The 12,500-nt window shown below is 52.2% G+C and overlaps 1 protein-coding gene across 1 annotated transcript in view; it reads left to right on the plus strand.

Annotated features, from left to right (window-relative positions):
- gps2 (G protein pathway suppressor 2) overlaps nucleotides 1–5,725 on the plus strand; it is a 19,280-nt gene extending 13,555 nt beyond the window's left edge. Inside the window, 4 exon segments of the mRNA XM_078427597.1 lie at nucleotides 1,535–1,621; nucleotides 2,916–2,995; nucleotides 4,236–4,319; nucleotides 5,508–5,725. Of these exon segments, the coding sequence (XP_078283723.1) occupies nucleotides 1,535–1,621; nucleotides 2,916–2,995; nucleotides 4,236–4,319; nucleotides 5,508–5,591 (335 nt within the window). The 3' untranslated portion in view covers nucleotides 5,592–5,725.
- The last annotated feature ends 6,775 nt before the right edge of the window (nucleotides 5,726–12,500 follow it).

Genomic DNA, 12,500 nt, shown 5'->3' on the forward strand with positions numbered 1-12,500 from the left:
CATTCGGCCCTTCGAGCCTGTACGCACCGCCATTCAATGTGATCATGGCTGATCATTCTCAATCAGTACCCCGTTCCTGCCTTCTCCCCATAGTCCCTGACTCCGCTATCCTTAAGAGCTCTATCCAGCTCTCTCTTGAATGCATTCAGAGAATTGGCCTCCACTGCCTTCTGAGGCAGAGAATTCCACAGATTCACAACTCTCTGACTGAAAAAGTTTTTCCTCATCTCCGTTCTAAATGGCCGACCCCTTATTCTTAAACTGTGTGTGGCCCCTGGTTCCGGACTCCCCCAACATTGCGAACATGTTTCCTGCCTCTAACGTGTCCAACCCCTTAATAATCTTATACGTTTCGATAAGATCTCCTCTCATCCTTCTAAATTCCAGTGTATACAATCCTAGTCACTCCAGTCTTTCAACATACGACAGTCCCGCCATTCCGGGAATTAACCTGGTGAACCTACGCTGCACGCCCTCATCTCCTCTCGATAAGATCTCCTCTCGATAAGTTACTCCAGCTTTTTGGGTCTATCTACCTGTGATACTACTTTTAGGGATCTCTTTACCTGTACTCCTAGATCCCTCAGCTCCACAACAATCCCCAGGCATCACAGGTAGATGGGGTGGTCGAAAAGGATTTCGGCACAATGGCCTTCATCAGTCAGAGTATTGAGTGTAGAAATGTGTTTGGAAGGAACTGCAGATGCTGCTTTAAACCGAAGATAGACACAAAAAGCTGGAGTAACTCAGCGGGTCGGGCAGCATCTCTGGAGAGGAGGAATGGGTCGAGACCCTTCTTTAGTTTGTACGTTCTACGTTCTTCAGACAGAAGAAGGGTCTCGACCCGAGACGTCACCCATTCCTTCTCTTCAGAGATGCTGCCTGCCCCGCTGAGTTACTCCAGCTTTTTGGGTCTCTATTGAGTATAGACGTTGGGAGGCCATGTTACAGTTGTACAAGATGTGAGAGGAAACACCTCCAGATTCAGGGACAGTTTCTTCCCGGCTGTTATCAGGCAACTGAACCATCCTACCACAACCGGAGAGCAGTGCTGAACTACTATCTACCTCTTTGGAGACCCTCGGACTATCCTTGATCGGACTTTACTTTGCTGGCTTTACCTTGCACTGAACGTTATTCCCTTCATCATGTATCTGTACACTGTGGACGGCTCGATTGTAATCGTGTGTCGTCTTTCCGCTGACTGGTTAGCGCGCAACACTGTACCTCCGTACACGTGACAATAGACTAAACTGAGGAAACCGGAGCACCCGGAGAATGGTCACAGGGAGAACGTACAAACTCCGTACAGACAGCGCCCGTGGTCAGGATTGAACCTGAGTCTCCGGCGCTGCATTCGCTGTAAGGCATCAACTCTACCGCCGCGCCACCGTGCCGCTGGTAGTTGGGTTGAGGGCAGTGATGGACCGGGCATGTTGGTCGGCGCGGGCAGGTCGGGACCGAAGGGGCCCATTTCCTCGACTCCCGCTGTCGCCGGCTGCTATTGACTTGTCCCCGCTTGTTCTGGCACCAGGACCCTCGGCTTTCCAAGCGATGTCGGCCTACCTCCCGCACCAGCAGACCGCCTACGCTGTCCACGGACACTTCACCCCTCAGCAAGGTAAGGATCCCTCCGCCAGGAAGGGCCCGGAGGCTGGCAAACGTACAACTACGCTGGGGGGCTTTAGAGAGACACCGCGCGGAAACAGGCCCTACGGCCCACCGGGTCCGCGCCGACCAGCGATCCCCGCGCACTAACACGGCCCGACACACACTGGGGACAATTTACAATTTTGCCAAAGCCAATTCGTTTAGTTTAGAGATACAGCGCAGAAACAGGCCCTACAGCCCACCGGGTCCGCGCCGACCAGCGATCCCCGCACACTAACACTATCCTACGCCCACTGGAGACAATTTATACCAAGCCAATTAAACCTATAAACTGGTACGTCTTTGGAGTGAGGGAGGAAACCGAAGATCTCGGAGAAAACCCACGCAGGTCACGGGGGAGAACGTACAAACTCCGTACAGACGCCGCCCGTAGTCGGGATGGAACCCGGGTCTCCGGCGCTGCATTAGCTGTAAGGCGGCAACTCTACCGCCGCGCCACCGTGACCGCCAGGGGGTTGACTGGGCTTGTATCCACTGGAATTTAGAAGGATGAGGGGAGATCTTATAGAAACGTATAAAATTCTTAAGGGATTGGACGGGCTAGATGCGGGAAAAATGTTCCCTATGTTGGGGGGGTCCAGAAACAGGGGCCACAGTTTAAGAATAAGGGGTAGGCCATTTAGAACTGAGATGAGGAAAAACTTTTTCAGTCAGAGAGTTGTGAATCTGTGGAATTCTCTGCCTCCGAAGGCAGTGGAGGCCAATTCTCTGGATGCTTTCAAGAGAGAGCTAGATAGAGCTCTTAAGGATAGCGGAGTCAGGGGGTACGGGGAGAAGGCAGGAACGGGGTACTGATTGTGGATGATCAGCCGTGATCACATTGAATGGCGGTGCTGGCTGGAAGGGCCGAATGGCCTCCTCCCGCACCTATCGTCTATTGTCTCCCTGTGGGCTTTCCACGGGTTGCTCCAGTTTCCTCCAAAGACGCGCAGGTTTAAGGTTAATTGGCTTCTGCAAATGGCCCCTGGTGGCGTGTAGGATAGTGCGAGCGTGTGGCGTGATCGCTGGTCGGCGCAGACACCGGTGGGCCCCGGGGCCTGTTTCCGCGCTGTGTCTTTAAAACTGGAACTAATCTCCCCTTCACGCGGGGTCTGGAGCAGAGACGCCGACAGTTCCTCTGCTTCCGCAGATGCTGCCTGGCGCGCTGGGCTCTTCCAGCAGCTGGTGCATCCGCTGCAGTTTGCCGCCCTGTGTTTCCCACGATCCACGATTAAATGACTATTTGCCTTCCTCTTTAACGACAGGCTTTATTTCTCCGACCACGACCATTCCCCTCCAGAAGCAATTGGAGCATGCGAACCAACAGTCGGGGTTCACGGACTCTGTAAGTATCGCTCATAGAGTCTTTACACACGTAGAGAGTGGGCGGCACGGAGGCGCAGCAGCGGCAGAGTTGCTGCCTGGCGCCCCCCACAGGCACGCGTTCCATCCCGACTGTTTACACAGTTTAAGAATAAGGAGTCGGCCATTTAGAACGGAGATGAGGAAACACTTTTTCAGTCAGTGAGTTGTGAATCTGTGGAATTCTCTGCCTCAGAAGGCAGTGGAGGCCAATTCTCTGAATGCATTCAAGAGAGAGCTAGATAGAGCTCTTAAGGATAGCGGAGTCAGGGGGTACGGGGAGAAGGCAGGAACAGGGTACTGATTGTGGATGATCAGCCATGATCACATTGAATGGCGGTGCTGGCTCGAAGGGCCGAATGGCCTCCTCCTGCATCTAGACAGATAGACACACATAGACAGACAGACACACATAGACAGACAGACAAACATAGACAGACACACATAGACAGATAGACACACATAGACAGACAGACACACATAGACAGACAGACAAACATAGACAGACAGATAGACACACATAGACAGACAGACACACATAGACAGACATAAACTGACAGACAGATAGACATAGACAGATAGACAGACCGACACAGACAGATAGATAGATAATTTTAAAAAGACATGTTGGGCGGTGTGGGCAAGTTGGGCTGAAGGGCCTGTTTCCACACTGTATCACTCTATGACTAGTGTAGCTGGGACATGTTGGTCGGTGTGGGCAAGTTGGGCTGAAGGGCCTGTTTCCACGTTGTGTCACTCTATGACTAGTGTAGCTGGGACATGTTGGGCGGTGTGGGCAAGTTGGGCTGAAGGGCCTGTTTCCACACTGTATCACTCTATGACTAGTGTAGCTGGGACATGTTGGGCGGTGTGGGCAAGATGGGCTGAAGGGCCTGTTTCCACGTTGTGTCACTCTGTGACTAGTGTAGCTGGGACATGTTGGCCGGTGTGGGCAAGTTGGGCTGAAGGGCCTGTTTCCACACTGTATCACACTATGACTAGTGTAGCTGGGACATGTTGGGCGGTGTGGGCAAGTTGGGCTGAAGGGCCTGTTTCCACGCTGTGTCACTCTATGACTAGTGTAGCTGGGACATGTTGGGCTGAAGGACCTGTTTCTACACTGTATCACTCTATGACTAGTGTAGCTGGGACATGTTGGGCGGTGTGGGCAAGTTGGACTGAAGGGCCTGTTTCTACACTGTGTGACTCTGTGATTCTTCCAGGCCGGAATAGCCTACGTACACCCGCAGCGACCTGCGTCTCCTGGAGGCTTTCCCCACGACACCCCACCCCAGCAGACCCTCCCGGTGAGTGAACGGACATTGGGGGGGTAGGGGGGGGGGGGGGGAACAGCGCGATCACAAACCTGTGGCGTACGGGGCAAAATGGCCGCTGCATCTCTGACAGAAACAACACTGGGAGAGAAAACAGAAAAGGAATTCTCATGGGAGAGTCTAGGACCAGAGGGCACAGCCTCAGAATTAAAGGGCGTTTCATTAGGAAGGAGATGAGGAGGAATTTCTTTAGTCAGGGGGCGGTGAATCTGTGGGATTCTTTGCCACAGACGGCTGTGGAGGCCACAAGTCAGTGGATATTTTAAAGTCAGAGATAGATGGGTCCCGACCCGAAACGTCACCCATTCCTTCTCTCCAGAGATGCTGCCTGTCCCGCTGAGTTACTCCAGCATTTTGCGTCTACCTTCGATAGATTCTTGATTGGTGCGGGTGTCCGGGGTTATCAGTGTTGGCCTTCATTGCGAGAGGAGTCGAGTTTAGGAGCAAGGTGGTCCTACTGCAGTTGTACAGGGCCCTGGTGAGACCGCACCTGGAGTACTGTGTGCGGTTTTGGCAGGGATGTGACGCTGAGGCCCTATAAGGCGCTGGTCAGGCCACATTTGGAATAGGGAGCAAATTTGGGCCCCGTATATGAGGAAGAATGTGCTGGCTCTGGAGAGGGTCCAGAGGAGGTTTCACGAGAACGATCCCAGGAATGAGTGGGTTAACGCACGATGAGCGTTTGTCGGCACTGGGCCTGTACTCGCTGGAGTTTAGAAGAACGAGGGTAGGCCTCATTGAAACGTACAGAATAGTGAGCGGCCTGGATAGAGTGGATGTGGAGAGGATGTTTCCACTAGTGGGAGAGTCTAGGACCAGAGGGCACGGCCTCAGAATTAAAGGACGTTCCTTTAGGAAGGAGATGAGGAGGAATTTCTTCAGTCAGAGGGTGGTGAATCTGTGGGATTCTTTGCCACAGACGGCTGTGGAGGCCACAAGTCAGTGGATGTTTTTAAGGCAAATTCTTGATTAGAACGGGTGTTATGGAGAGAAGGCAGGAAAATGGGATTAGATCAGCCATGATAAAAGGAGGAGTAGACCCAATGGGCCGAATGGCCTAATTCTGCTCCTATAACCTGTGAATTGCTTGAAACCCTGTTTCTGGCGCGCGGCCTCTGTGCGCTAATCTGCCGCTAAAGTTCTGGTCTTGTGCCTTTGCAGGCTGGCTTCCAGACGACCGCTCAGGCCGCGCCCCGGCACGCCTACCTCCAGCACGGGCAGGGACAGCGTTACTACCACCAGTGACCGCGCCCAACTCCGTCCGCCGTCCCACCGCGCCCGTGCAGCCCGCACGGTCAAATTCCTGTGGCGCGCAGTTACACGCGCCATCTCCACAGTCTGGCCGGCCCCACGCGCTCGATGTCCACAGTGATACAGCGCGGAAACAGGCCCAACTTGCCCACACCGCCCAACATGTCCCAGCTACACTAGAGTCACAGAGTGACACAGTGTGGAAACAGGACCTTCAATTGGCCCACACCGCCCAACATGTCCCAGCTACACTAGAGTCACAGAGTGACACAGTGTGGAAACAGGACCAACTGGCCCACACCGCCCAACATGTCCCAGCTACACTAGTCACAGAGTGACACAGCATGGAAACAGGACCTTCAATTGGCCCACACCGCCCAACATGTCCCAGCTACACTAGAGTCACAGAGTGACACAGTGTGGAAACAGGCCCAACTTGCCCACACCGCCCAACATGTCCCAGCTACACTAGAGTCACAGAGTGACACAGTGTGGAAACAGGACCTTCAATTGGCCCACACCGCCCAACATGTCCCAGCTACACTAGAGTCACAGAGTGACACAGTGTGGAAACAGGACCTTCAATTGGCCCACACCGCCCAACATGTCCCAGCTGCACTAGTCACAGAGTGACACAGTGTGGAAACAGGACCTTCAATTGGCCCACACCGCCCAACATGTCCCAGCTGCACTAGTCACAGAGTGACACAGTGTGGAAACAGGCCCAACTTGCCCACACCGCCCAACATGTCCCAGCTACACTAGAGTCACAGAGTGACACAGTGTGGAAACAGGACCTTCAATTGGCCCACACCGCCCAACATGTCCCAGCTACACTAGAGTCACAGAGTGACACAGTGTGGAAACAGGACCTTCAATTGGCCCACACCGCCCAACATGTCCCAGCTACACTAGTCACAGAGTGACACAGCATGGAAACAGGACCTTCAATTGGCCCACACCGCCCAACATGTCCCAGCTACACTAGTCACAGAGTGACACAGCATGGAAACAGGACCTTCAATTGGCCCACACCGCCCAACATGTCCCAGCTACACTAGTCACAGAGTGACACAGCATGGAAACAGGACCTTCAATTGGCCCACACCGCCCAACATGTCCCAGCTACACTAGTCCCACCTGCCCGCGTTTGGTCCATATCCCTCCAAACCTGTCCTATCCATGTACCTGTCTAACTGTTTCTTAAACGTTGGGATAGTCCCAGCCTCAACAACCTCCTCCGGCAGCTCGTTCCATACACCCACCACCCTCTGTGTGGAAAAAGTTACCCCTCAGATTCCTATTAAATCTTTTTCCCTTCACCTGTGTCCTCTGGTCCTCTGGTCCTCGATTCCCCTACTCTGGGCAAGAGACTCTGTGCGTCTACCCGATCTATTCCTCTCGTGATTTTGTACACCTCTATAAGATCGCCCCTCATCCTCCTGCGCTCCAGGGAATAGAGTCCCAGCCTGCTCAACCTCTCCCTGTAGCTTAGACCCGGTAGTTCCCGTGAACCGTCGTCTCTCTCCTCTCCTCGCCCGGCCACCTGTGTGTCCTGGGGGGGGGGGGAGGGGTGTGACCTTGAAGGCTCTGGAGGCCTTACCCCCGGATCGCCCTCCTACTGGCCCTTGCGCTCCTCGCACCAACGACTCCCTCCCGGTTACGCCGACCGACGAGCCTTCGGGTGCTGTGTGTGGCGGCCGTGGAAGGATCCATCGCCGTCGGCTGTTTGGTCTGCCGTCTCTCCGAACTCCATCGCTCTCCGCCCTTCTCTTGTCTCTTAAAAAAACATTCGGCATATTATCCTCAACCGTTTGGCGGCACGGCTGGGCCTCACATCCGCGTCGAGTTTGCGCCTTCTCCCCGTGACCGCGTGGGTATCCAACCATGTCCCAAAGACGTGCGGGTTTGTAGGTTAATTGCCGCCCTCCCCCCCGTGAAATTGAACGCGTACTGGATGCAAAAGTGGGATAAGATAGAACTAGTGTGAAGGGGTGGTCGGTCGATGATCATCGTGGACTCCGTGGGCCAAACGTTTCCATGTCTTTCAATCGTCCAGCTGTCTAAAGTTCACCACATCATAGAATTGTTCAATACACGATTCGTCCTATTAAACCTGTACCTCTTTTTAAAGTACATTTTGAGTCCCATTGTTTGCTTTTACATCCTCTAGCTCTCGTTAGTGCGATCCAGTTTACAGATTCAGCTCGGAAACAGTTTCAAGCCTCTTTTAGTGCGTGTCAAAGTAAAAATGGACATCACAAACTAACGTGACTATGTTATTGTATACTAATAACAGTTTTATTATTTTAATTAATTTAGTTATGTAACCTTGCACTTCAATTTAAGATTTACTCAATACAGTTCCACCACCGATTTTCTGGCACTCTTGGTTCCAGGGCTTTGCTGGTCTATCCAGCCGGCCAAGGAAGTCGCTCGGAGATTGGGATCGATGTGCTGGCTCCGGCTGGGCTGGAGTTCCAGAGTCCCGGCCGCAGGTTGCAAATTCAACTCGCCGATCGGCCGTGGAAGTCCCGATGAGGCCGAGATTGGCTGCCTTGCCCAGCCGAGGTGCCACATTTTCGGGGAGACTTCCAGGGGTGGGGGGGTATTTCTTGTAACTTTGTCCGGATTTCAATGATTAGTGGCCATTTCTCGTGGAACCCTAGTCGAGAAACGCTGCTGTGGATCGTTTATTTTCTTTTATTTTTCCTTTCTTTTTTTCGATCTGATTTCTCCGTTGGTAAACGCGATTTTGGCAACGTGAAAAACACGGGGAAAACATGCAAAAAGCGCGGGAAAATGGGATTTTAAAAACACGCGGAAATCGGCAGGCCTGAATATGGGGATGGTCCGGGAGTTGTTGTTGGTGATAGGAATCTGAAGGTTTCAACCATCTTTATTTTGGTACGGTCAATGCACATTGGGGTACATGAATTGACAGCTTCGCTTCCTGAAATCCATCACTATCTCCTCGGTTCCCTGATAGCAGCTGGGAAGAAACGGTAGCGCAGCGGTAGAGTTGCTGCTTTACAGCGAATGCAGCGCCAGAGACTCAGGTTCGATCCTGACTACGGGTGCTGCACTGTAAGGAGTTTGTACGTTCTCCCCGTGACCTGCGTGGGTTTTCTCCGAGATCTTCGGTTTCCTCCCACACTCCAAAGACGTACAGGTATGTAGGTTAATTGGCTGGGTAAATGTAAAAATTGTCCCTAGTGGGTGTAGGATAGTGTTAATGTGCGGGGATCGCTGGGCGGCACGGACTTGGAGGGCCGAAAAGGCCTGTTTCCGGCTGTATATATATGATATGAATCTGGAGGTGTGCGTTTTCACGCTCAAGATTCAATTTAATTGTCGTGTGCACCAATTAAGGTAGTGACATTTGAGTTACCACACAGCCATACTAAGTGAAAAGCAACACGACCCACAGCCACGTAAAGTAAAATTTACCACGAACGTCCACCACAGCGGATTCCACATTCCTCACTGTGATGGAAGGTAGTAAAGTCCAATCACCTTCCTCTTTGTTCACCCGCGGTTGAACCGTCCACTGCTGACGGTCCGATGTCCGAAGCCCTCGCTTCGGGGCGATCGAAACTCCCCGCGTCGGGGCGGTTGAACTCTCCGCGGCACAGAGCTCCCGAGACAATAGGTGCAGGAGGAGGCCATTCGGCCCTTCGAGCCACCACCGCCATTCAATGTGATCATGGCTGATCATCCACAATCAGTACCCCGTTCCTGCCCTCTCCCCATACCCCCCGACTCCGCTATCCTTAAGAGCTCTATCTAGCTCTCTCTTGAATGCATTCAGAGAATTGGCCTCCACCGCCTTCTGAGGCAGAAAATTCCACAGATTCACAACTCTCTGACTGAAAAAGTTTTTCCTCATCTCTGTTCTTAAATATTCTTAAATATTAAATATTCTTAAATATTAAATTTAATTAAATAAATGGTTTAAATATTCTTAAACTGTGGCCCCTTGTTCTGGACTCCCCCAACATTGAGAACATGTTTCCTGCCTCTAACGTGTCCAACCCCTTAATAATCTTATACGTTTCGATAAGATCCCCTCTCATCCTTCCAAATTCCAGTGTATACAAGCCTAGTCGCTCCAGTCTTTCAACATATGACAGTCCCGCCATTCCGGGAATTAACCTGGTGAACCTACGCTGCACGCCCTCAATAGCAAGAATATCCTTCCTCAAATTTGGAGACCAAAACTGCACACAGTACTCCAGGTGCGGTCTCACTGGGGCCCTGTACAACTGCAGAAGGACCTCTTTGCTCCTATACTCAACTCCTCTTGTTATGAAGGCCAACCTTCCATTGGCTTTCTTCACTTTCTGCTGTACCTGCATGCTTCCTTTCAGTGACTGATGCACTAGGACACCCAGATCTCGTTGTACGTCCCCTTTTCCTAACGTGACACCATACAGATAATAATCTGCTTTCCTGTTCTTACCACAAAAGTGGATAACCTCACACTTATCCACATTAAACTGCATCTGCCATGTATCCGCCCACTCACACAACCTGTCCAAGTCACCCAGCATCTTCCTCACAGCTCACACTGCCACCCAGCTTTGTATCGTCTGCAAATTTGCTATTGGTACTTTTAATCCCTTGATCCAAGTCATTAATGTATATTGTAAATAGCTGCGGTCCCAGCACCGAGCCTTGCGGTACCCCACTGGTCACTGCCTGCCATTCTGAAAGGGACCCATTTATCCCCACTCTTTGCTTTCTGTCTGTCAACCAATTTTCTATCCATGTCGGTACCCTACCCCCAATACCATGTGCTCTAATTTTGCCCACCAAATCTCCTATGTGGGACCTTGTCGAAGGCTTTCTGAAAGTCGAGGTACACCACATCCACCGGCTCTCCCCTGTCAATTTTCCTAGTTGCATCCTCAAAAAATTCCAGAAGATTAGTCAAGTCCACAGGGCCCGCAGTCGGAGTTCTCCGCAGTCGATCCCCGGCAAAGATCGCAAGCTCCACGGTGTAAAAGTCCGCGGCACGAAGCGCCGAGCCGGTCTCCAGGAAAAGCCGCCAACTCCTCGATGTGGGGACGGAGATACGACGCGGACACAAGTCTCATCTCCGTCGAGGTAAGAGATTGAAAAAAGGTTTCACGCAGGTACAGCAGGCAGTGAAGAAAGCCAATGGAATGTTGGCCTTCATAACAAGAGGAGTTGAGTATAGGAGCAAAGAGGTCCTTCTACAGTTGTACAGGGCCCTAGTGAGACCGCACCTGGAGTACTGTGTGCAGTTGTACAGGGCCCTAGTGAGACCGCACCTGGAGTACTGTGTGCAGTTGTACAGGGCCCTAGTGAGACCGCACCTGGAGTACTGTGTGCAGTTTTGGTCTCCAAATTTGAGGAAGGATATTCTTGCTATTGAGGGCGTGCAGCGTAGGTTCACTAGGTTAATTCCCGGAATGGCGGGACTGTCGTATGTTGAAAGACTGGAGCGGCTAGGCTTGTATACACTGGAATTTAGACGGATGAGAGGGGATCTTATCGAAACGTATAAGATTATTAAGGGGTTGGACACGTTAGAGGCAGGAAACATGTTCCCAATGTTGGGGGAGTCCAGAACCAGGGGCCAGTTTAAGAATAAGGGGTCGGCCATTTAGAACAGAGATGAGGAAAAACTTTTTCAGTCAGAGAGTTGTGAATCTGTGGAATTCTCTGCCTCAGAAGGCAGTGGAGGCCAATTCTCTGAACGCATTAAAGAGAGAGCTGGATAGAGCTCTTAAGGATAGCGGAGTCAGGGGGTATGGGGAGAGGGCAGGAATGGGGTACTGATTGAGAATGATCAGCCATGATCACATTGAATGGCGGTGCGTACAGGCTCGAAGGGCCGAAGGGCCTCCTCCTGCACCTATTGTCTATGTTTCTATGTAACTCCTCGATGTGGGGACGGAGATACGACGCGGACATAAGTCTCATCTCCGTCGAGGTAAGATTGAAAATAGGTTTCCCCCAACTCCTCCCCCACATATAACTAACCAAGAAACACTGAAACGTACTTAAAATAACAAAAGAAACAGTAGAAAGGTCAGAGAGACTGTTGGCGAGGCAGCTGGTGGTACCTTTTTACCTCGAGTCTCGAGCGAGCGAGCAACAAGAAAACAAGGAATCGACACTAGGGTCTCTTCTACATCCCGCAGCTCCGCTCTTGCTCCCCCTCCCCCCACTGGCAACAAGGACAGGATCCCCCTCGTTCTCACCTTCCACCCCACCAGCCAGCGGATCCAACATATCATCCACCAACATTTCCGTCACCTACAACGGGACCCCACCACTGGCCATATCTTCCCATCCCCTCCCCTTTCTGCGTTCCGCAGAGACCGTTCCCTCCGTAACTCCCTGGTCCACTCGTACCTTCCCACCCAAACCACCCCCTCCCCGGGCACTTTCCCCTGCAACCGCACGAGATGCAACACCTGTCCCTTTACCTCCCCCCTCAACTCCATCAAAGGACCCAAACAGTCTTTCCAGGTGAGACAGAGGTTCACCTGCATCTCCTCCAACCTCATCTATTGCATCCGCTGCTCTAGATGTCAACTTATTTACACCTGCGAAACCAAGCGCAGGCTCGGCGATCGCTTCGCTGAACACCTGCACTCGGTCCGCATTAACGCAACTGATCTCCCGGTGGCCCAGCACTTCAACTCCCCCTCCCACTCCCAGTCTGACTTTTCTCTCATGGGCCTCCTCCAGTCCCATAGTGAGGCCCACCAGAAATTGGAGGAGCAGCACCTCATATTTCGCCTGGGCAGTTTGCAGCCCGGTGGTATGAACGTCGACTTCTCCAACTTCAGATAGCTCCTCTGTCCCTCTCTTCCCCTCCTCCTTCCCAGATCTCCCTCTATCTTCCCGTCTCCACCTATATCCTTC

This window comes from Rhinoraja longicauda, chromosome 34 (genome assembly GCF_053455715.1).
Source record: "Rhinoraja longicauda isolate Sanriku21f chromosome 34, sRhiLon1.1, whole genome shotgun sequence".
NCBI classification, from domain to species: Eukaryota; Metazoa; Chordata; class Chondrichthyes; order Rajiformes; family Arhynchobatidae; genus Rhinoraja; species Rhinoraja longicauda.